At 36.6% G+C, this 21879-nt stretch overlaps 1 protein-coding gene across 5 annotated transcripts in view; it reads right to left on the minus strand.

Annotated features, from left to right (window-relative positions):
- Positions 1 to 21879, minus strand: part of LOC136026043 (double-strand break repair protein MRE11-like) — a 73614-nt gene that overhangs the window by 46727 nt on the left and 5008 nt on the right. For 2 of the 5 annotated variants that reach the window (XM_065702213.1, XM_065702212.1), the window contains exons 2-4: positions 20509 to 20648; positions 15654 to 15785; positions 8642 to 8944 (exon numbers count right to left, since the gene is read on the minus strand). In XM_065702213.1, coding sequence (XP_065558285.1) covers positions 8642 to 8944; positions 15654 to 15771 — 421 coding nt within the window. In that variant the 5' untranslated portion in view covers positions 15772 to 15785; positions 20509 to 20648. Of the gene's footprint in view, positions 1 to 8641; positions 8945 to 15653; positions 15786 to 17543; positions 17625 to 20508; positions 20649 to 21879 lie in introns of those variants that run through there. The other 3 variants (XM_065702215.1, XM_065702211.1, XM_065702214.1) reach the window with 2 other exon arrangements.

Below are 21879 nucleotides of genomic sequence, written 5' to 3' on the forward strand. Positions count from 1 at the left end.
GGTCCGGCGTAGTTCAATGGTCCAATAATTATCCCTCTGGGTATGACATGACCCCACCTCCCACAGCCCTGGGGACAGGGATGTAAGTTTTACAATTTGGCCATTGGTTACATATAGTATTTGAAAACATTTTGGAAAATACACATTTTTGGAAATATAAGAAAACTTTTTCAGAGGGAGGAGGGCACGGGGAGAATTTTCCTTCGGGGGGAAAGTTTCAGGTGGAATTTCCCATGAGAAATATTAAACGGAAAGGGGGGATTCCTTGGCTTGATTTGACAAACGGTCTGAAGTATAAAAAAAAGAAGTTTTTTTTCAAATGAAATTACGGAGCAACATTAGAACATGAAACGAAGATTAAATGTCCCGTGAATTAGGGGGGCTGCCCCTTCCTCATTCCTCAGTCTTTACACTAAGTTTAAATTTCTTCCCAATTCTGGGGCGACTCCTGAAAAGCAAGGGCAATTGAATTTAAAAGAAAAGTATTTTTAAAGAGCTTCAAGAATTTAAGATGAAATTTAAGACTAGCTTAAAGAGCAAGGGCTGACGAAGGGGCAACCTCCCTCGTACAGGGAATATATTCTCCCTGTTTCACGTTTTAATGTTGTTCCTCGACTTCAATTGAAGAGTTTTAACGTTTTCTTTTTATTTAATACTGTAAAGGATACTCGACCCTCCAGACAGCTTTAACCAGTGTTTAGACAGCAGCACCTGCCCCCATCCCCTCGATTGAAACTGACGTTCCTGTTATAATCAGAAATCTGTCGGTTGGCAAAGTTCACTCGTGTGTCAAAAAGAAAAAAAATCATAGATTCAGGTGGTGCACTGGGCACTGTATCAAAGTTAATCTCTTGAAAAGATGCCCTTTTGTTGTACCTAATGGCTGATTTGAATACTACTATGAAAGTCCAAATCTCAAACTGAGCAGCCAAGAGTTGACTGATATGGTGCCAAAACAAATTGCTTTGCCGTTGCTCAGTATGTGCCCCTAGACAATAGCGACGAGGAAATATCTGCTAAAGCTGTGGACGTTAATAAAACTAAGAGATTTAGCAAAAAAGGGTCCGTCAAGCTATCATTTAGGCATCAACTATCCCTAAATCAGGCTCTAAAATTGGGGATCGCTGCTGGCTACATGTACCGCCTTTTAAATGAATGTGGACTTTCTATCAGTTCTGCTCATAGCTGGAACATTACCGGCAGCTTGTATTCCGACACATGTAACTATCACATAACTACGTGTAACTATTCTTGACAGACAATATTTTCTCCTTCCTTTAATTTGGTGTAGAATTTGGCACTATAGATGATCTATCGGATCATTTCGTCACATTTTCTATGTTCAGTGCTGAAAAGATGATGAGTCAGAGAACCCCTACCTTGACCTTGTCTATCTTTAAATGTCTTCAATTTTGGATAGCCCTTCTTAAAAAAAGGGTTATCCAAGTAGAGCCATGTCAGCAGAGACGTAATGGAATATACTTGACCGAAATATTGATTTTTTCTCACATTTTGACCCCTTTTAACATTACACCTCTTATTGCTCCACTTTATGGATGTCAACAATTTCTCGCCTTCTAATACCACCCTCTAGGGCATATGATACAGCAAGGTTTCTAAGGTGTCTTTCGTTTTTCTTTTAATTTACACGGTGATGTTCCTATGGCCCTTTCTCCCAGCATTACCTCATTTTTTGGGTTTTTAGTTCCATCGCTATTTTACCGAAGAGGAGTGAGTTAAATATTTATTGGTTTCTTTGCTTTTGCATTATATTTCGCTGAAGACGGCTATTGCTCTCATAGCTGAAGTATTTGCTTAGGTTTTATTGTAATGACTGCCTTCAGAAAATTCTCCATTCATCATTTTTTTCGTAAAAAAAAATATTCTCCTATTTGCTATATTTTCAATGGTTGAGCTAACCGACCAAGGACAAATCACATAAGACAATATAAAAGATTAATTTTTATGTTTAACCAAATAGATTTAGACAAACATTCACAATGACCGACCATTACATTTGGTGACAAATTATTTGCTTGCTCCTGTATAATTTCATTAATTTGGTTGTTCTTAAACTGTATTTATTGCTGTTTGAGCCATATTTGCTATTTTTTGAACCCCTTTATTTACATATTATTGCTAAAAAAGCTTTAAGGCAAAGTAGTTCGTCGTTATTCAAACTTGCAAACACTAATAGCAACAGAAATGAAAGACAAATCTAATGTATCTATAGGCTAAATAAAAAATAACAAAACTTTAATACAAGAAAAAAACACCACATTAATGGTAGCTTTACTATAAAATCCTTCTGAATGTAAATTGGCTTTGAATTGTTATACACGCTGTTTCTTATGATACCGTTGTATATGAATTATATCTTCCAAAAGCAACTCATTTAGATTCTTTAAAGTAGGCAATAAAAATCATAATTGTATGGAATTTGACTTCGGTGATGAGATTATGCCAAAGTGTCTCTATCTGATGCTGTCTCCATTTTGGCCAAACCGATCCAAACAAAAAGAAGAAGAAGAAGAAACAGAAATGATTATTTAATTACTATTGTTTACGATTGTTTTAATTACTATTGTTTAACACTGTAGTGTTTTTTTGTGGAGGGTGAAGTCCTCCCTTTGAAAGAGTGGCAGACAGTCTGGTTTTATAATATCAATTTTTTTCTTCTTCTTTTTGATTGTATTAAAGCTTATTCCAATAGGCAATGCATAGAACACCACCCAAAAAATCCCCCCGGACCCTACCCCAAGTACCACCGAAAACATTCAACCCCTTGGCTGGTCAAGTCAACTTTCTCAAAGCTCACATGAGGGGTCATTGAATAATACAATGGTGGAAGTCGGGGCGTATGTCACAATACAGGATGATAATGAAAATGAATTTCAAGAGGTCCTATCAAGAAACTCAAAAAAAGGAAAAAATTTCCCCAATCAAAAATAATACCCCTCCTCATGATCCAACATCCCCCTCACAAAACCTTGGAATTTACTTAAAAATCACTCCAGATACCCCCTTTGAGATAAAAAAGATAGCTCTCTTGAGGGTTGCAATCTTCAAACTATTAAAATCAATGTTTTCATTAAACATTAACCGTGATGGATCTCTGCTAATAGCCCTTCAAGATTCTAAATCAGCAGATATATTACAGAATTCAAAATCTCTTCTTAACATACCAATAAAATCTGTTCTCTGGACCCCAAACCAAAACCCATCAAAAATAGTAGTGTATAACATCCCTCCAGAAATTCCTATTCAGGATCTAAAAGAAGGGCTCTCTGACAGAACTGGTAATCCAATCCCAGTAGCTGATGTAACCCAATTGGGTAAATCAGATGCCAATGGCCAAAAGTTAAGCAAGTCTTTCTTATTCACACTAAGAGAAGAAAATAATAACCTGGATCAGATATTCCTCTTTGGACAAAGGAAACCCCACAAGCCCTACAAGCCAAAACCTATCCAATGCCAAAAATGTCTAAAACTAGGACACACAGACATTGGACATGAAACATTACATGAATGCAATTCTTGTAAAAAACTCCCACCCCACTGGAATGACAAATTGTAAAAACAATCAGCCAAAATGTATCAACTGCAATGGTCGCCACGTTTCTACTAATAAAACTTTATGCCCTGTATATAAAAAACGAGCACTAACACTCCAAATAACAACAGAAAAAACATACCTTACCCTTTAGCAGCAATGGAAGCAAATGCAGCTCAATCACACCTGACCAAAAACTTTATGAAACCACCCAACCCTCTCACCCACAGACCAACCATTCTACCAAAAGCATCAAGCACTCCCAATAAGACTCCTTCCTCAAAGCAACCAAGCTCATATTCCTATAAGAGAGATTCACCCTGGACAAACCTTCTAGCCTCTGCAAGTAATGATAGAAGATCAGAATGGCCACCTCTCCCAAGTAGAAATGAATCAGAAGTATTAACGGGAATTAGTCAAATTATCAACAAAAAGCCAGATGAAAATCCAAATGAATTAACACCTAACATGTGCCTATTTATACTAAATTCTAATGCAGTAGTCAATGAACCTAAAACAACCACAAAAAGCAAAAATAATAAGCGAATTGTCAAAATTGTACCTACCCAATCACATGCATATCCAAGCAAAAAAAGATCTTGCTCTGTTCCTAGCAAAGCTAAACATTGATACACAGCAAAATGAAAATTAAAACAACAAAGCAGCATATTTCAATACTTCAGTGGAATGTAAGATCACTTTCAGAAAATAAGTTAAATGAACCTTTATCTTTTATGAATAATAATTCCATTGATATTGCTTGCCTTCAAGAAACCCATTTGACTAATAACCAACAAACAAAGTTTCCAGGATATACTATCCCGAGAAAGGATACGTCTTCACAGAGAAAAGGAGGTGGCGTAGCTATAATTTTAAATAATAATATTAAATTTTGCGGTATTAATTTCCCAGATTTTTCAAATGATGTTGATGTTATTGGTATCAATGTCTGGATAAATAATACAAAAACATACATATTAAGTCTTTATAACCCTAATGGCCAGACTACAGATGCCATGGACTTTCACTTATATTACTAATTCTAATATGCTAAAAAACATAATCATCTGCGGGTATTTTAATGCCCACAGTCTTCTGTGGGGGGATAAGCCAGCAAACAAAGCTGGTGAGCTCATTGAAAGATTGATTTCAAATAATGCCGATTTAGCAATGGCTACCCCTCCTAATCTAAATACATATTTTAACCCCAAAAATGGCAAATTCTCAACTATCGACCTATAAATTGTTTCAATAAATATACTAAATAAAATTTATATTAAGAAGATTGAAAATCTATGCACTGACCATTTTGCAATAGTATCCTCTTTAAATGAACCAGCCAAAACTCTCCCACATATCCCTAAATATGTCAACACCAAAGCAAATTGGACCATGTTTAGAAATAAGCTTAATGAAGAAATCCTAAGTTTAACCCAGAAATCTCATATCTCAGTTGTAACTGCTGACACGTATGCTGAAGCTATGACATCAATATTAACAAATGCAGCCAATCAAGCTATCCCCAAAACTTCACCTAGGAAAACCATCCCTAAACACACCCCTAAACCATGGTGGACAAAAGATTGCCAGATTATGTGGAGAATAAAAAATGCAACTAGGAGAGCATACCTAAAAAAAAACATCCCCTGCCACATATTTAAGTAAATTACAAGCAGAGGCTAACCTCAAGAGAACAATAATTAATGCTAAATATAATTATTGGAATAATTTTGCAAATAATCTTTCCAGAGAAACATCTGAGCTAAGCATACATAGACTTATAAGCAAAATCTGTGGGAGAAAAACATCCCCCAACCCTCTTATGTATGAACTAATACATGAGAATTCCCACTATGATAATAATATTGATAAGACAAAATTATCTGCCTCCCTTTTCTCAAAATAGCTAACATCAAAAAACAAAATATCACTAAATCGAATCGAACGACGCAAAATGATATAATTCGTCTTATATTTGGTCTTAGGAAACCAACAAAAACTAAGTTTCTGCTTACTGAGAGTGGACTATCACCAATAAACGAATACTAATTAATTACCTTACAAAAATTGAAGCCAATGTTGCTCATACCCTGCATAACTGGTTAAGAAATCCATCTATGTTTAGAGGCGTTGCAAATGAATATACAAATATCCAGAAGAAGTTCCCAGTGCCAGTAAAATCTATTGCACCCACATTCCCCCAACCCCCCCCCTTGGAGTTGGTCAATCCCCATAATAAAGACTGACTTCTCAAAGTGGACCAAAGAACTTACCCCCATTTCTTTTATTCAGAAAAAATTTGCCGAGCTAAATAATGTTGCTTATAAAAACCATTTCCAAATTTTTGTAGATGGGTCCAAAATGAATGAGAAAGTGGCAAGCGGAGCATTCTTCCCAACCCATAATATCGCTTTAGGAGAGAAATTACACGATAATTCATCTGTAATGTCTGCCGAGCTAAATGCCATAATCATGGCATTAGATTTCCTCATGGTTAATGAATATATGAAATATTATAATATATTCTGACTCTTTGTCAAGCCTTGAGCTTCTTTCTTCAGCTTCTCAATATAAGATGGATATTGACACATTTCTTTGTCTTAGGATTATTGATATTTTCGCTTCAAAAGGTATTTTAACTCATATCCAGTATATTCCAAGCCACTCGGGTATAATAGGTAACCATAAGGCAGATGAAATCGCAAAAAATGCTTTAAATATTGACCAGCCAAGTGGGAGACCAATCCCCATTAGAGATATTTACCGCTGGAGACTTACAGAGGTACTGCTAAATAATAAGAATCCTACCCTATCACCTTTCCCCTTTCCAAGATTTATCATAGAATTCGGTCATTTTCAAATGGGCTAAAATTTCAGGCATTTTCATATCAGATCCCTAATTCAAGTGGCGAAGTTCCCTCGTCCCCCCTTTGCAGGTCATGTAATCTTAAGAATGAAACAATAGATCATTGCCTATTTGAATGTAATATGCTGACGTCTGCACAGTATACCCTGCGATGTAAAATGTTAGAATGCTTCAAACACCACAAAATTCTACTAACAGCCAAGAGTCTTGCTGACCATACTTTCTCGCAGAGCACAGAGCTCAATATATATTCTCTTATAATTCAACTGCTGGTATCAAAAGATATACTTCAAGAAATCTGAGCAGATACAAATCATATAAGACAAACCAGCTCCATAGCTCTGTCGATCCCACAGAGTGAGCCAAAAGGAAAAGGGCTAAATAATATCGACTGAAAAGCCCGTCTGCTGAATAAGAAGAAGAAGAAGTACTATATATTTCAATGTTCTCTGCCTTGGAAGAAGAGGTACCCCCACAGCCTTTGCCTCAACTATTGTCAAGTCAGTGGTGATATCCAAGATAGACTATGGATCATTTATATACGGATCGGCTAAGAAATGTCTCTTGAAGAAACTTGACACTACGCTTCATCCAATCTTAAGAAGGGCCCTTGGTGGCCTAAAATCTACTCCTATTGCAGCTATGTATTGTGAAGCAGGGATCCAGTCCCTTCACTCCAGAAGAAAATACCTCCTTGCAAGATATTGTGCTAAGAAAATAAGACTCAGGAACCATATTATCTACAAAAAAATTATTAGCCACCACAACCCTGTCATCCGCTTTAAACCAACAGAGATGTCTTCTTTCCAGAGATTCTTTTGCCTTCCGGGCATGGAAGAGCTCATAGAGAATGGCAGGCTGACTGTCAATTTGGATGATGATTTGCCTAGTACCTCCAAAGGAATTAAGGAAGTGATTATTCCTAAGATCACCATAAAAAAAAGGAGGGCCTCCTCCAAGCGCTGATGAAAATCATATTCCTGGGAAAGTTGGCAGAATATGAGGAATACATTCAAGTTTGTACAGATGGCTCAAAGACAGAACCAAAATGCAGTTGTGCAGTAGTTATACCCTCCCAGAGCCTGTCTCTTTCATACCGTTTACCCCCTAACCTGACAATTTTCTCTGTACAGCTTATGGCAATTAAGTTTTCACTTCAAGCCATATCAAGCCAAACAGAGAGCAAACATCAGAATTATATTATCTGCACTGATCAACTTTCAGCTCTGGATTACCTCTCACACCAGCAACACCAAGCAAGAAATATTACCATTGAGATTGAAAATTTGATTACTCAACTTGCAAAAAAGGGTATATCTGTTCTATTCATATGGGTTCCAGCGCACTGTGGTATAGCAGGAAACGAATTAGCAGATCAAGCTGCAAAACAAGCCTCCCAACTAGGTCTGATCACTCAGACCCCTATTACTGGTCCTGAACTTCTTTCTTCAATCAGCTCAAAAATTTTGGAAGAAGAAGAGGCCTGTCTCCATTCTTCCCATACTCAGCTCCTCGATCTCTATGATTATAAGCAGCCTTCAAAAGAAATGTACCTCACTTCTCGCATCCTTTCTACCTGCCTATTTCGTCTTAGATGTGGCCATGCAAAGACAAAATGAACACTATTCCAGTGGAAAAACTAAGCACAAACCTATTAGGTAGATTTGTTAAGACTACTGGTTTGGTTCATTCCCTATAATTTTTTTTTATCACCTATTTAATAGGATTTTTAGAATTACCCTATTTATCATTTTAGATATATTTTATTGGCATTTGGTTGTATGATATTGGTTATAATGTGTAAAAATTGTATTACTTTTTATTATTGTGTTGTACATGTATTTTAATTGCTGCTTGACAATGCATAGTTGCAGTATTTTGATTCCCGTTTTTCAACGCAGGCAGTTGTTGCAGGCAAATAACCCCCCTCCATCAGCAAGTCAAGTGATACTGTTCTGGTTCAGTGAATACTGACTGAAGTGACACCCAAGCAAGCTAGTGATTATAGAAGGCAAGAACAACTGAGTGATACGAACGCATATGACCTATTGGTCGAACGCGTCAAACCCCAAACAACAACAACATTACTATATCTTTAAATTAATAGGAGAAAATATACCTGCTGGGTCATTATACCATACTTCCAAATAAGAAGTAGAAGAAAAAGAAACAGAAATAACTGTTTAATTACAAGATCTTCAAATTAATATGAACAAATATACCTGCTGGGTCATCATGGTTACCATGGATGGAGAATATTGGCATTCCAATGTTAAGATTTTCATCTTCGTAATTCACAGTCTTAACAGCAGCAGTTTTGAAAATTTCCTCAGGATCACTGAGAAATTCAAATTCAATTGGTTTTGGTCCAAAAACGTACTGTCGCAAAATGTCCATACATTTTTGAAGGCATTGTCGTGACGGCTTATTTTCGTGGAACAAATCTCCACCGAGAAGAATAAAATCTACTTCTTCCCTGAGACCGATATCCAATATCTCCTTAAAAGTAATAAAGCTATCGTTTCCTAAAAAGAAAGCAGATTTAAGTTTGCAGTAATACGAACTGAAAATTTTCTTCTTGAACTTTAACACGGTATTTTAACAAGTGGATCAATATGTCAATAGAAACATGTGCTGCCAAAATAGCTGGACACACAGATTGCCCCCCCCCCCCAGACCCATAATTATTCAAAGCCATCTCAGGAAGAACAGACACAATTCAAATCAAGACCATGTATAAACTAGACTCCAAATGTGGATAAAATACCTCATACCCGATACAGCAAAGAGTTTGGATAACTAAACCTCGTTCGTTTTACTTAATAAGTTAACTAAAAAGTAGATTTTGCCGTTTTTTTGCAATTCTTAGTTAACTTTGAACTTTTTTTGATGAATGGATTCTTATTTAATTAAAAAGTTGACTGCGAAACTGGTGTTAAGATTTCTTCGTTGTTAGATAATTACAAAGAATTTCAGGCAAAAAAATTCGAACTCGTCAACTTATACTTGCCTCTATGGTAACAAGCTTGACTCTTACAAGATAGGATGATTCATTTAAGATTTCCCAAATTCAATGATGCAGCTGTTAATCAAAAGTGCTCACTCAGCGGCTGTAATTTTGAGGCTGACGTTCACTTTTCTTCTTGTAAAAAGAAAAAATAGGTGAAATAAAAGAAAAAAATAGTATAGGTACAAAATTTACACAAAAAGGTTGATTTCTTGTTATCCAAGATGATTACACCCTACTTCATTATTTTGACTGCTTCAGACCTCCCCTTCCTGAACCCGATGGTCTGTTACTAATGTCTTGACCGGCTCACAATATTGCAACTTTGAATTTTCTGCCAAACTTTTCCTTCTATTTTTCAAGAGCCTGGTAAACTTTTCTTAGTTGACTTTCTAGCAAATAAAACCCTAAATGCGAAAAAAGTAGACTTGATTGTTAACTAATTTCGGTTAAATCGAGCGCAGCTCTAATAACAGTGGAAACTCGCGCTAGTGCCAACAAAAATCACCAGCGCTATTTAGCGTCTGGCGAAATTTGGCATTTTTACAAACCCTAAACAGCCAAATACTTGTCTTTTTAGGCAGTTTGAAATGCAGATGAAGGTAAAGAGCCAAAAACTATTTAACTATTAGGCCTGTCAGTTTAAAGTTACTTAACCTAATTGATTAGCAAAGATCTCCCCTCCCCCCATCAAAACTAGGCCTATTTTATGCAGCCTGGATAGGCCTATTGAATTCAGCTAGTTCTTGAAACAAAACCAGTATGGGTTATTTATTACTTATACAGAGACTTTACCTTTAAATGTCATAAATCTACAGATTAGGCAAGGCCTATATAATTATCGTATCAATTATCAAGTTCTCTTGGAAATTTTCTACTTATTTAGATTTTTTTAATGTTTTTGGCAGCCACGACGCTGCGTTTGGCTCTAGTGGTTTTCAATTCCTACCTTTCCATGCTAAATCGCAGAAGATCCGACCCAGTTGTCCATACTTTTTACGATAAACTAAAAACATGTCATCATCATTGCTAATTAAACTGTCATCGCCTCGAGAAATTTAAATATTAATAAATTTTGTCCTTAACGAATTTTTCCCTATTGTCAAACGAAAGTCGGCAACTGAAATCACAATATTATTACTAAATATCAATAGAAGTTGGAATTATTCAGAATTAACCTCAAAAATAATTTTTCGGAAGTTTTTGCCAGAATGTTAAAGTGTTCTTATTCACTAGTCTGTCATACACAAAGAAATGACATACATACCCATTAAAATAGCATTAATTGGTGTCATAACATCCTAAAATGTGTTTGGCTGGCATAGATTTTAGGACAGTGTCATAACTTACAGAAACTGGAATATCAAATAATTGATGGTAATGATCTGTAAGTAAGGAGCGACTCGACTGTAGTAGTAATCGAAACTCTAAAAAACTGAATTTTTATATCGAAAGATTCAAGTTTTGAAAGAATCGTAGCTTCAAAAACTGCGAGCCTAAGAAAATTTGTCTGATTTTCGAAAAAAGGGGAAACACACCCAAAAAGTCAAGCAATTTTAACGAAAATCACGCCCTCGATTCAGTATACTAGAGAGCTGTACTGTAGAGGTTTCAAGTTCCTATCTACAAGAATGTGAAATTTTGTATTTTCTATTTTTCAGAAGACAGATCATGGATGCAAGTTTCTTTCTTTTTGTTTTGTTGATGGTCAGGAGAGGTCTTATTCGAACGGAAATTTGAATTTTTAGTGCCCTTTGAAGTGACCAAAAATGTTGGAGGGCAACAAGCAGATTGTTCTTGGGGAAGTTTTCTGCGGGGGGGGGGGTATTCCACGAGACGATTTTTCCGTGGAGAGTAAGTTTCTATGGGATTTTTCCAGGGGGGATTTCGTCGCATGATTTTAAAAATAGTCAGAAATGAAATATAGAACAAAAGTTTTATTCAAATGTCCCCTTTCTCATTCCTCGCTCTTTACACTAAAGTTTGACTGTTTGTCCCAATTCTTTAGGAACGCCTCCTGAAGACACAAGAACCGTTGAATTTGAAAGAGAAGTATCTTAAAATAACTTCAAGATTATAGCGTAAAGAGCAAAGGATGAGGATGGGGCAACCCCCCTTATTTAAGGAATTATGTCATTTTTAGTTATATTGTTGCTACTTACTTCCAGTTGAAAAAAAACTTGTTTTATCTATCTTACTTAATCAAAAAAAAAAAAAAAAATCTGAAAAAGAAGTCTGAAAAAGAAGAGCCATGTTAATTTTAAGATCAGCAGAAATAGATTCCTATAATAATTCAAACTCAAAACGACCAGAAACCCAAAACGAACACAAATAAAACAATCAATCATAGGAAACAAAAATACGGCAGGTACTAATACAAAAGAAGAATTAAATCTAAAACGGGTAGAACTAATACTGAATATTCAAATGGAACTTAAAACAAATGAAAAAAACTACAAATAAGAGTTTGACAGCTGTCTCCTTTCGACTTCTCCACTGCGTCATTTGCGTTTTATTGAAAGTTAGATGTGTCTTGAACAGTCCGTTAAACTGAATATTTGATACATAATCATATTAACTGCTGAAAGCTCAGCAATCCAAGATTCTACTTCACTGTAATTTTTGCTTTTATTTTCAATATTGTAATTACAAAAGAAATATTTGTAATCTAATTCGTTTTCAATTATAAGTAGTAGGCAATGTAGGCTGTAAACTCTTACAGTTAGGGAAGGAGGAAGGGGGGGGGGCGATTGCCAAACTCTTATTAGTAGTGACTTTTGTCTGTTTTAAGTTTCATTTGAATAGTCAATGTAAGTTTTCCTCATTTCAAGATTTAATTATTCATTTATATTAATACCTGTTGTTTCCTATGATTGTTTGTTTCATTTCTGTTCGTTTTGGATTTCATTTATTCTTTAATAGTAATTTTTCGTCATTTTGAGTTTGAATTAATACTAAATTGCACTTCTACTGGTCTTAAAATCAATATGGTTCTTTGCTTTTCTTTGAAAAACTCCTTTTTCGGAAAGTTTTTTTTTTTAACTCCTCTTCTTTTTTGAGATCCAAAGTTTCATCTTTTTCAACATTACCCATTTCTACATCAAAGTTTCATCAAAGTATCATAACACCAAAGTTTTTTTTTTTTTTTTTTTTTTTTAATATTAGGGTTTGAAAGTTCAACATCCCCTCAACACTCCTGAAAGTAGTTACAAGTAGATGTTGCAGTATTTGAAAGCAGTCGCAGTCACAACTGGAAGCAGTCACATTTTCTATCACAACCAGTTTATTTGCAGCTGCAATAGCAGCAGCAGTAGCAGTGCTCCTGAGAGTTTCAAGTTAATACCCTTACCTGTTCTTAAAATATTGCGGATAGCCATTTGTATAACTTGGATACAGATAGTTTCTTTTGATTTAGCTCAACATACCCCTCAACGTTTTCCTTAATTTTGCCTCACTACCCTTAGCTTTTTTGGGGACACACAGGGTTAAACATTCCCTCCTTTCCCAATAACAAATTCTACATTTAAAAAATGGACAAGTTGCATAATTTAGATTCCTTGCCTCGGGGGCTGCAGGGACATAGCTTCCCCATAGGCATAGCTATTAGAATCTATGACTTATTTAAAAATGAATAGCTTTTTAAGATGTCTATCAGTATTAAGGGGAGCATCTAAAAGGGCAAGAAGGGGTGGTTGCCCTTTGTTCCTTTTTCAACATCCCTCTCAACATGCCTTCAAACTTTCAACTTAATATCCTTACTCAATTCCCTCAGTTATTCTTGTGATATTGCACATGCCCTTTTGGATAAATAGGATGCACATAGTATCTTAGATTCTTCTAACATGCCCCTTAACATTCCCTGACGTTCCACATTAATACCCTTGGCCTTTTCGAACCCTCTCTCAACTCTCAAAGTAACTCGTAACTGCTACTAACTCGTAGCAATCGTAGTAACTCGTATAGCGAAAGGAGGCTGGACCAAAGATAGAATGTGACGCAAATTATGCAAATGATATAAAAAAATTTCCAGAGGCTCTGACTATAACTGATACCAGATTCTAGCCAGCTAAGACTGGCTGCTTAAGTTGTTATCTCGTCAAAACCATTCGCTTATTATCTCAAACGAAGGGGTTTGTGGAACAAAATTAGCGCTAGAAAAGCTTCTAGGATGAAATAATTCAACATCAAGTTACTCTCACAAAGTGGAAGTCCTCCCAGATCCCTACAGAATGTTCTGTTAAAAATGTATGGCAAATTTTCAAAACAAGCAAAATCCTTGCAATTTGGCCTAGGAATTTTTTCCATCATGCTACTCCACCTTCTATAAAAAAAACTTTTAATATCCAAGGAAGTACTAAACTTAATAAGTTTGTCAAATTGAGTAAACATAATTATTATGGAAAAGGGAAATAATATAGTTTTAATAAATAATACAAACTACCACAACCGTAAATGATGTCAAGAACCAAATGAACTTCACAAGTTTCTTAACTACTTATTTTATGGGGTGCAAAAATACTCACACATTGCAAGAATCCCTAATGTTGGTCCAGAGGACTTGCAAACTACGTAGATACCATAGTACCATAGGCAGTGCAACAAACTGACCAAAGAGCAATGTGGGCTCAATGTATTTTTTTCTGTTTAGACCAGGGCACTTCGCATCAAAAAAGTTTTCGTAGAAACTTCAAATTTGAAACTTATGTCTTTAAGGATGACACCCCCCCCCCAACAGCCCTCAAGGAAAGGCTTATAAGTTATGCTCTAGGGGCATTTACGGTACACATAGAAAGGGTATTCGCATAAGCTTTGGAGGGGGCTTATTGGATTGGTAATCAGAAGTTCTAGTGGCCTTCTTAACAGTCAGAGTGATCAGAGGGCAGCCACCTCCACTGCACCTATCATTCTCCCAAACAAATCCAATCAAAATTTTGAGACAACCATTTTCTTCCCCGTTGTTAAAAGGTTTGGAAATTCTGTTTCTGAGGATGCCACCCCCCCCAAGACCTCTAGGCAAGAATTGTAAGCCTGGGGGCATATAAAATTTTATTGAAAAGGGGGGGGGGTCGTATAAGCGTCTCAGGGGGCTTATTGGATTGATAATCAGAAGCTTTAGTGCCTTGTTAATGTGATGAGAGGGCAGTTACCCTCCCCCCCGCCAATAATTTTCCCAAACACCTCCAACAAATTCTTTGAGATTGCCATTTTCCTCAGTGCAGTTGAAAAGTCCAGTAATCGTGTATTTGAAGGTGACCCCCTCCCACAGCCCTCAGTGCAATGGTTGTAAGTTATGGGCCAGGGGCATATAAGGTTTAAATGGAAAAGGAGGTGGTAAAAACTTCAGAGGGACCTCATAGGATTGGAAGTAAGAAATTCTGCTGTCCTTTTTACAAGTCGAAATGATTGAGCAACTAGCCTTTCCTCCTTATGATGTTTTTTTCCCAAACGCATCTGATAGAAATTTTTAGATAGCCATTTTTCCAAAATCACTCCAAAGATCACATAACAAGGATTTTCGACCTGACACAAACCCCCAGAGTCTGGGGGCAAGGGTTGTAAGTTATCCCAGGGGCACTTTTTACGAAAGGAGTGGTCATATCAACTTTAGAGGAAGCTCATTTGATTGGAAATGTTTAGGTCTAGTTCCCTTTTAACGCTCAAATTTATGGAGGGCAACCAGCCCCCCTGACACCCTCTTTTTTCCAAATGCGTCCAATCAAAATTATGAGATGTCCGTTTTGTTCATAATAGTCCAAAGAGCATATAACAATAGCTTCAGAGTGGACACAATCCTCCAGAGCCCAGCAGCAAAGGTTGTAGGTTATGCCCTGGGCATATAAGGTTTTATGTAATGGATGGTTGTATAAACTTCAGATCTGATGCGGCTCATTTGATTGGAAGTCAGAAGATCTTGTGCCCATTTTATGAGTCAAAAGTGAATGTAGTGTATTGATGGTGACTTGTGATAGATTTATGCTAGGAAGGTTATTTGACTTTATTTCTGTTCACTTTTGGCTTAGTGAAACTCTTACTTTTCTTTTAAAAACTTTTTTGTGAAAAAAGTTTTTTTAAAGTAACTCAAGTAAAAAACCAATGCACACACAAACAAATTCATGTCACACAAATAGCAAATTTTACAGGTTAAAAAGAAAGAGAGACTCATTAATAACAAGATTTAAAAAGTAAGGAATAATCAAAGCTTTTTCTGTGCCTTTTAGTTTACTTGCCTCTAATTGGATCTCTTTCGGCAAACCCCAAATGTATATCTGTTGCCAGTAATATATTGAATGAATCTTCAGACATCCCTCTGTCTCTTCCATCACCTCCCAAATGTCCAGAATCCATTCTCTCTTTTATTGCTGAAACAGATATAGTATTACATTAACTGCACAAAAAAGTATTATGCATAATATACACAACTTGTATGCATTCATGACTAGTTTAACCTGATCCATAAGCAGCATAAAAATATGTCTCAATCTAAATAAGATTATACATGAATTTTGCATCCAAACCAGATCTTCTAGCTCAAAAAATGATTCACCTTCATCTTTCAAAATTCCACCTAAACAAGAAGTAAATCTTTGAAACGTTGCAAAACATTGCCTCTACTAAGCCGAAAAACTTCTGTATACAGCAATAGATCACCATGGCAATGTAGATCTTCACTCAGAGTACTAAGCAAAGAGCTCAAAAGTCATAAGTGTAGGAGCTTATTTCTACATTGTTCATGCTCATCAACTCAAAACATAATGACTACTGGTGTAATATGCATTGGCAAGACAGAAATTTTGGAAACCTGTTGTCTTAAGAAACAAGGTTATAAAGCGTTTCTCACCATCTAGTTTAGTGGGAACTCCATCAGTTGCCAAGCCCACTGACTTTTGCATGTGAATATTTTTTGAGTCTATGAGCATTCTCGAAACAAAATATATTTCCTGTCCCATAATATGCCCTTGAAGTAACAACAGTTCACCTACTCTTCTTCCACTTGGAAATCATAAAAAGTATTCTTGCAAAAATGGCTAACTAGGTGTTGTAAACTACATTGGTTGACTCAACAAGTTACAGAGGAAAATGACTACAGTGTTTGCCAAAAAGGTAATACATGTTTGCCACTACTAACACTACTACCACTCCTACGTTTACAAATACTACTACTACTGCTACTAAATCACGACTTCAATCGCAGAATTTGTAAGACTTAGATATTAAGATGAAAATGGGAACGAAATGGGGTCAAAAGGACACATCAGTAATATTTTTGGAATACCTTAACATCAATGTGGAACTTCAAGGGCATCATGAGAAGGATATTCAACCAACCAAAAGGCAAAATACACATGCTACTACTGTAATTAATATCGCTGCAACTACTGTTACTAATAATGCTAATACAACACTGATACTGCTACTACTTTTCCCACTACCACCACAACTACTGTTTTACTAGTAATATTAAGGCTAAGTCTATGATGGTGAAAATCTGACAGAATATTGAGGGCAAATTTGAACTAAATCAAAAGACACTATGTGCATTCAGGTTTTCTAAAGAGCATACCTCAGGATTTGATTTGGGTATTAAGTTGGAACTTTCAGAGAATGCTTAAAGGGGAAGAATAATTGACCAAATTTGTGCACACTTTTACTAGTACTGCTACCACCCCTACATTCATTAGTTCTACTAAAACTATACCTCCAACTACTGTTCCTATTGCTGCTACTTGTAATGCTAAGAAAATTAAGATAAGATGTCAAGAAGTATATGAATATACAGGTTATCAAGAGCATGTATCAGCAATATCATAGCAATGGCTAATTGTATTAAGTTGAAACTTCCAGGACTTGCTGAGAGGGATGTTCAACTGACCAAAAAGCAATATTTTAATACTTCTGCTGCTAATAGTACTAGTGCTATCACTATTAATACTACTACTAATACTAACTCAACTACTATAACTAAGCCTACTATTAGCATAAGAATATGAAGATGGAATTTTAAGGGAATTTTTAGGAGGGAAGGCATACCAAATCACAACACTGTCTATAAGCAGGTGGTCAAAAGGCCATATCAGCAATATCATAGGAACAGTTTTTTGTGTAAAGTTGAAACTTACAGTGCTTGTTGTGAAGATTGTTGAATTAACCAAAAGACAATGTTTGCATCCAAATGCTACTGCTTGGACAATACTACTACTACTGTTGTTACTAAAGGTAAGGGTAATAATATTATTTCTACTACTACTACTAAGTCTGCACTACGTTAACTACCAGTGCTACTACTACTTCTGTTAAAGCTAAGGGTACAAAGGCAAAAATTTCATGCAATATTGAACTAAATAAAAAAACAAGAGCTAAGAGCTCATATGGCACTTGTGACGAGGCGAGAAGAGCTAAGAGCCAAGAGATCATATGGTATGAGCTCTAACAAAATTCTATGAATCAATAGATTGATTTAAAAAGGAAAATAAGAGGCTTCATGCCGGTCAGGATTTAAAATAAGATCTCTGAGTCACGATGTCCTTCTAAATATCAAAATTCATTAAGATCCGATCACCCACTCGTAATTTATAAATATCTAATTTTTTCTAATTTTTCCTCTCCCTTTAGCCCCCCAGATGGTCGAATCTGGGAAAACGACTTTATCAAGTCAAATTGTGCAGCTCCCTGAAACGCCTATCAATTTTCATCGTCCCAGCACGTCCAGAAGCACCAAACTCGCCAAATCACTGAACCCCTCCCCCCAACTCCCCCAAAGAGAGCGAATCCAGTACGATTCTGTCAATCACGTATCAAGGACATTTGTTTATTCTATCCACCAAGCTTCATCCCGATTCCTACACTCCAAGTGTTTTTCCAAGATTTCCCCCTCCAACTCCCCCCAATGTCAAACGATCTGGTCGGGATTTGAAATTAAGAGCTCTGAGACATGAATTCTTTCTAAAAATCAAATTTCATTAAGATCCGATCATCTATTCGTGAGAAAAAAATACCCCAATTTTCACATTTTCCAAGAATTCCGGTTTCCCCCTCCAACTCCCCCCAACGTTACAGGATCTGGTCGGAATTTAAAATAAGATCTTTAAAGCACAAGATCCTTCTAAATATCAAATTTCATTAAGATCTGGTCACCCTTTCGTAAGTTACAAATACCTCAATTTTCAAAATTACCCCCCCCCCCTCCAATTCCACCAAAGAGAGCATATCCGAACTGGTTATGTCAGTCACGTATCTTAGACAGGTTTTTATTCTTCCCATCCAGTTTCATCCTGATCTCACTGCTTTAAGTATTTTCTAAGATTTCCGGTCCCCCCCCCCCAACTGCCCCCCCCCAATTACGCTTGATCCGGTTGATATTTAAAATAAGAGATCTGAGTTACGAGGTCCTTCTAAATATGAAGTTTCATGAAGATCCGATCACTCCTTCGTAAGTTAAAAATACGTCATTTTTTCTTATTTTTCAGAATTAACCCCCCCCCCCCCCAAATAGATCGGATCCGTTCCAATTATGTAAATCACGTATGTAAGACTTCTGCTTATTTTTCCCACCAAGTTTCATCCCGATCCCACCAATCTAAGCGTTTTCCATAATTTTAGGTTTCCCCACCCCAAACTTCCCCCAACGTCACCAGATCTAGTCAGGATTTAGAATAAGAGCTTTGAGACACGATATCCTTCTAAATATCAAATTTCATTGAGATTCGATAACAAGTTCGCAAGTTAAAAATACCTCATTATTTCTAATTTTTCAGAATTAACCCCTCCCCCAACTACCCCAAAGAGAGCGGATCCGTTCCGGTTATGTCAATCATGTATCTAGGACTCGTGATTATTTTTCCACCAAGTTTCATCCCAATCCCTCCACTCTAAGTGTTTTTCAAGTTTTAGGTTTCCTCCTCCCAACTCCCCCCCCCCCAATGTAACCAGATCTGGTTTGGTATAAAATAAGAGTCTGAGCCACGATATCCTTCTAAATATCAAATTTCATTGAGATCCGATCACCTGTTTGTAAGTTCAAAATACCTCATTTTTCTAATTTTTCGGAAACAACCCCCCCCCCAACTATCCCAAAGAGAGCGGATCCGTTCCGTTTATGTCAATCATGTATCTAGCACTTGTGTTTATTTTTTCACACCAAGTTTCATCCCGATCCCTCCACTCTAAGTGTTTTCCAAGTTTTAGGTTTCCCCCTCCCAACTCCCCCCCAATGTCACCAGATCCGGTCGGGATTTAAAATAAGAGCTCTAAGACACGATATCCTTCTAAATATCAAATTTCATTGAGATCCGATCATCCGTTCGTAAGTTAAAATACCTCATTTTTTCTAATTTTTCAGAATTACCCCCTCCCAACTACCCCAAAGAGAGCGGATCCGTTCCGATTATGTCAATCATGTATCTGGGACTTGTGCTTATTTTTACCATCAAGTTTCATCCCAATCCCTCCACTCTAAGTGTTTTCCATGATTTTAGGTTTCCCCCCTCCAACTCCCCCAATGTCATCAGATCCGGTCGGGATTTAAAATAAGAGCTCTGAAACACAATATCATTCCAAACATTAAATTTCATTAAGATCCCATCACCCATTCATAAGTTAAAAATACTTCATTTTTTCTATTTTTCCGAATTAACCGGCCCCCCACTCCCCCCAGACGGTCAAATGGGAAAACTATTTCTAATTTAAGCTGGTCCCGTCCCTGATACTCCTGCCAAATTTCATCGTCCTAGCTTACCTGGAAGTGCCTAAAGTAGCAAAACCAGGACCGACAGACAGACAGACCGACAGAATTGGCGATTGCTATATGTCACTTGGTTAATACCAAGTGCCATAAAAACTATGTCCACACAGGTTTTTACAAGGTTGTATTGGCAATGCCTCAGGAATGGTTGATGGTATTAAGCTTTAATTTGAAGCTTGGTCAATTAAGTTTAAGCTTTCAAGAAAATTTAGGCAGATGTTAAACTAAATCAGAACAAACTATGAGCATGTAAATTGTCAAAAGGGCAGGTGGCAATGCAGGTGGCCAAAAGGGCATATCAGCAATATCATAGGAACAGTTTTTTGTGTAAAGTTGCAACTTACAGTGCTTGTTGTGGAGAATGTTGAATTAACCAAAAGACAATGTTTGCATCCAAATGCTACTCCTTCTACAATGCTACTACAAACAGCTCGTGGTAATGAACTGTAGCAAGGAGCAACCTGGCTCAATAGTAACCAAAACCCTAAAAAACGGAATTTCGTTAGCAATAGCTATATCAAAAGAATTGCATTTTAATGATGATTTTAAATATATAAGTTTAATCAAGTTTAGTCTTACCCATCAAAAGTTATGAGCCTGAGAAAATTTGCCTTATTTTAGAAAATAGGGGGAAACACCCCCTAAAAGTCATAGAATCTTAACGAAAATCACACCATCAGATTCAGCGTATCAGAGAACCATACTGCAGAAGTTTCAAGTTCCTATCTACAAAAATGTGGAATTTTGTATTTTTTGCCAGAAGGCAGATCACAGATGCGTGTTTATCTGTTTGTTTGTTTTTTTTCCAGGGGTGATCGTATCGACCCAGTGGTCCTAGAATGTTGCAAGAGGGCTCATTCTAACGGAAAAAAAGTTCTAGTACCCTTTTTAAGTGACCAAAAAATTGGAGGGCACCTAGGCCCCCTCCCATGCTAATCATTTTCCCAAAGTCATTGGATAAAATTCTGAGATAGCCATTTTATTCAGCATAGTCGAAAACCTTTTATCTATGTTTTTGAGGACGACTTACTCCCCCACAGTCCACATGGGAGGGGCTACAAGTTACAAACTTTGACCTGTGCTTACATATAATAATGGTTATTGGGAAGTGTACAGACGTTTTCAGAGGGATTTTTTTGGTTGGAGGGTGGGAGTTGTTGAAAAGAGGGGGATATGTTGGGGGAACTTTCCATGGAGTAACTTGTCATGGGGGAAGAAAATTTCCAAGAAGGGAGCGCAGGATTTTCTAGCATTATTTAAAAAAAAACAATAAAAAAACAAATGTGGAAAAGTTTTTTCATCTGAAAGTAAGGAGCAGCATTAAAACGAACAAAAATTACTACGCCTATGAGGGGATTCGTCCCCTCCTCAATACCTCACTCTTTACGCTAAAATATTTTTAGTAATTTCAACTATTTATTCTATGGCCTTTGTGATTCAGGGGTCATTCTTAAGGAATTGGGACAAAACTTAAGCTTTGTTGTAAAGAGCGAGGTACTGCTGAGGGGGTAAACCCCCTCATATACGTAATAAAAACATACGAATACAAAAGTTCGTTACGTAAGCTAATTCGTAAGTTACGTATATCTTTTACTAATAAAAACGTTTGTAAAAAATTAAATGTTCTAATTGCCTTTTTAAGTAATCAAAAATCTGGGGGGTGTCTAGGCCTCCTCCACCGCTCCTTTTTTTCAAAAATCATTCAATCAAAACTA

The sequence above is a fragment of the Artemia franciscana genome, chromosome 4 (genome assembly GCF_032884065.1).
Source record: "Artemia franciscana chromosome 4, ASM3288406v1, whole genome shotgun sequence".
Classification (NCBI taxonomy): domain Eukaryota; kingdom Metazoa; phylum Arthropoda; class Branchiopoda; order Anostraca; family Artemiidae; genus Artemia; species Artemia franciscana.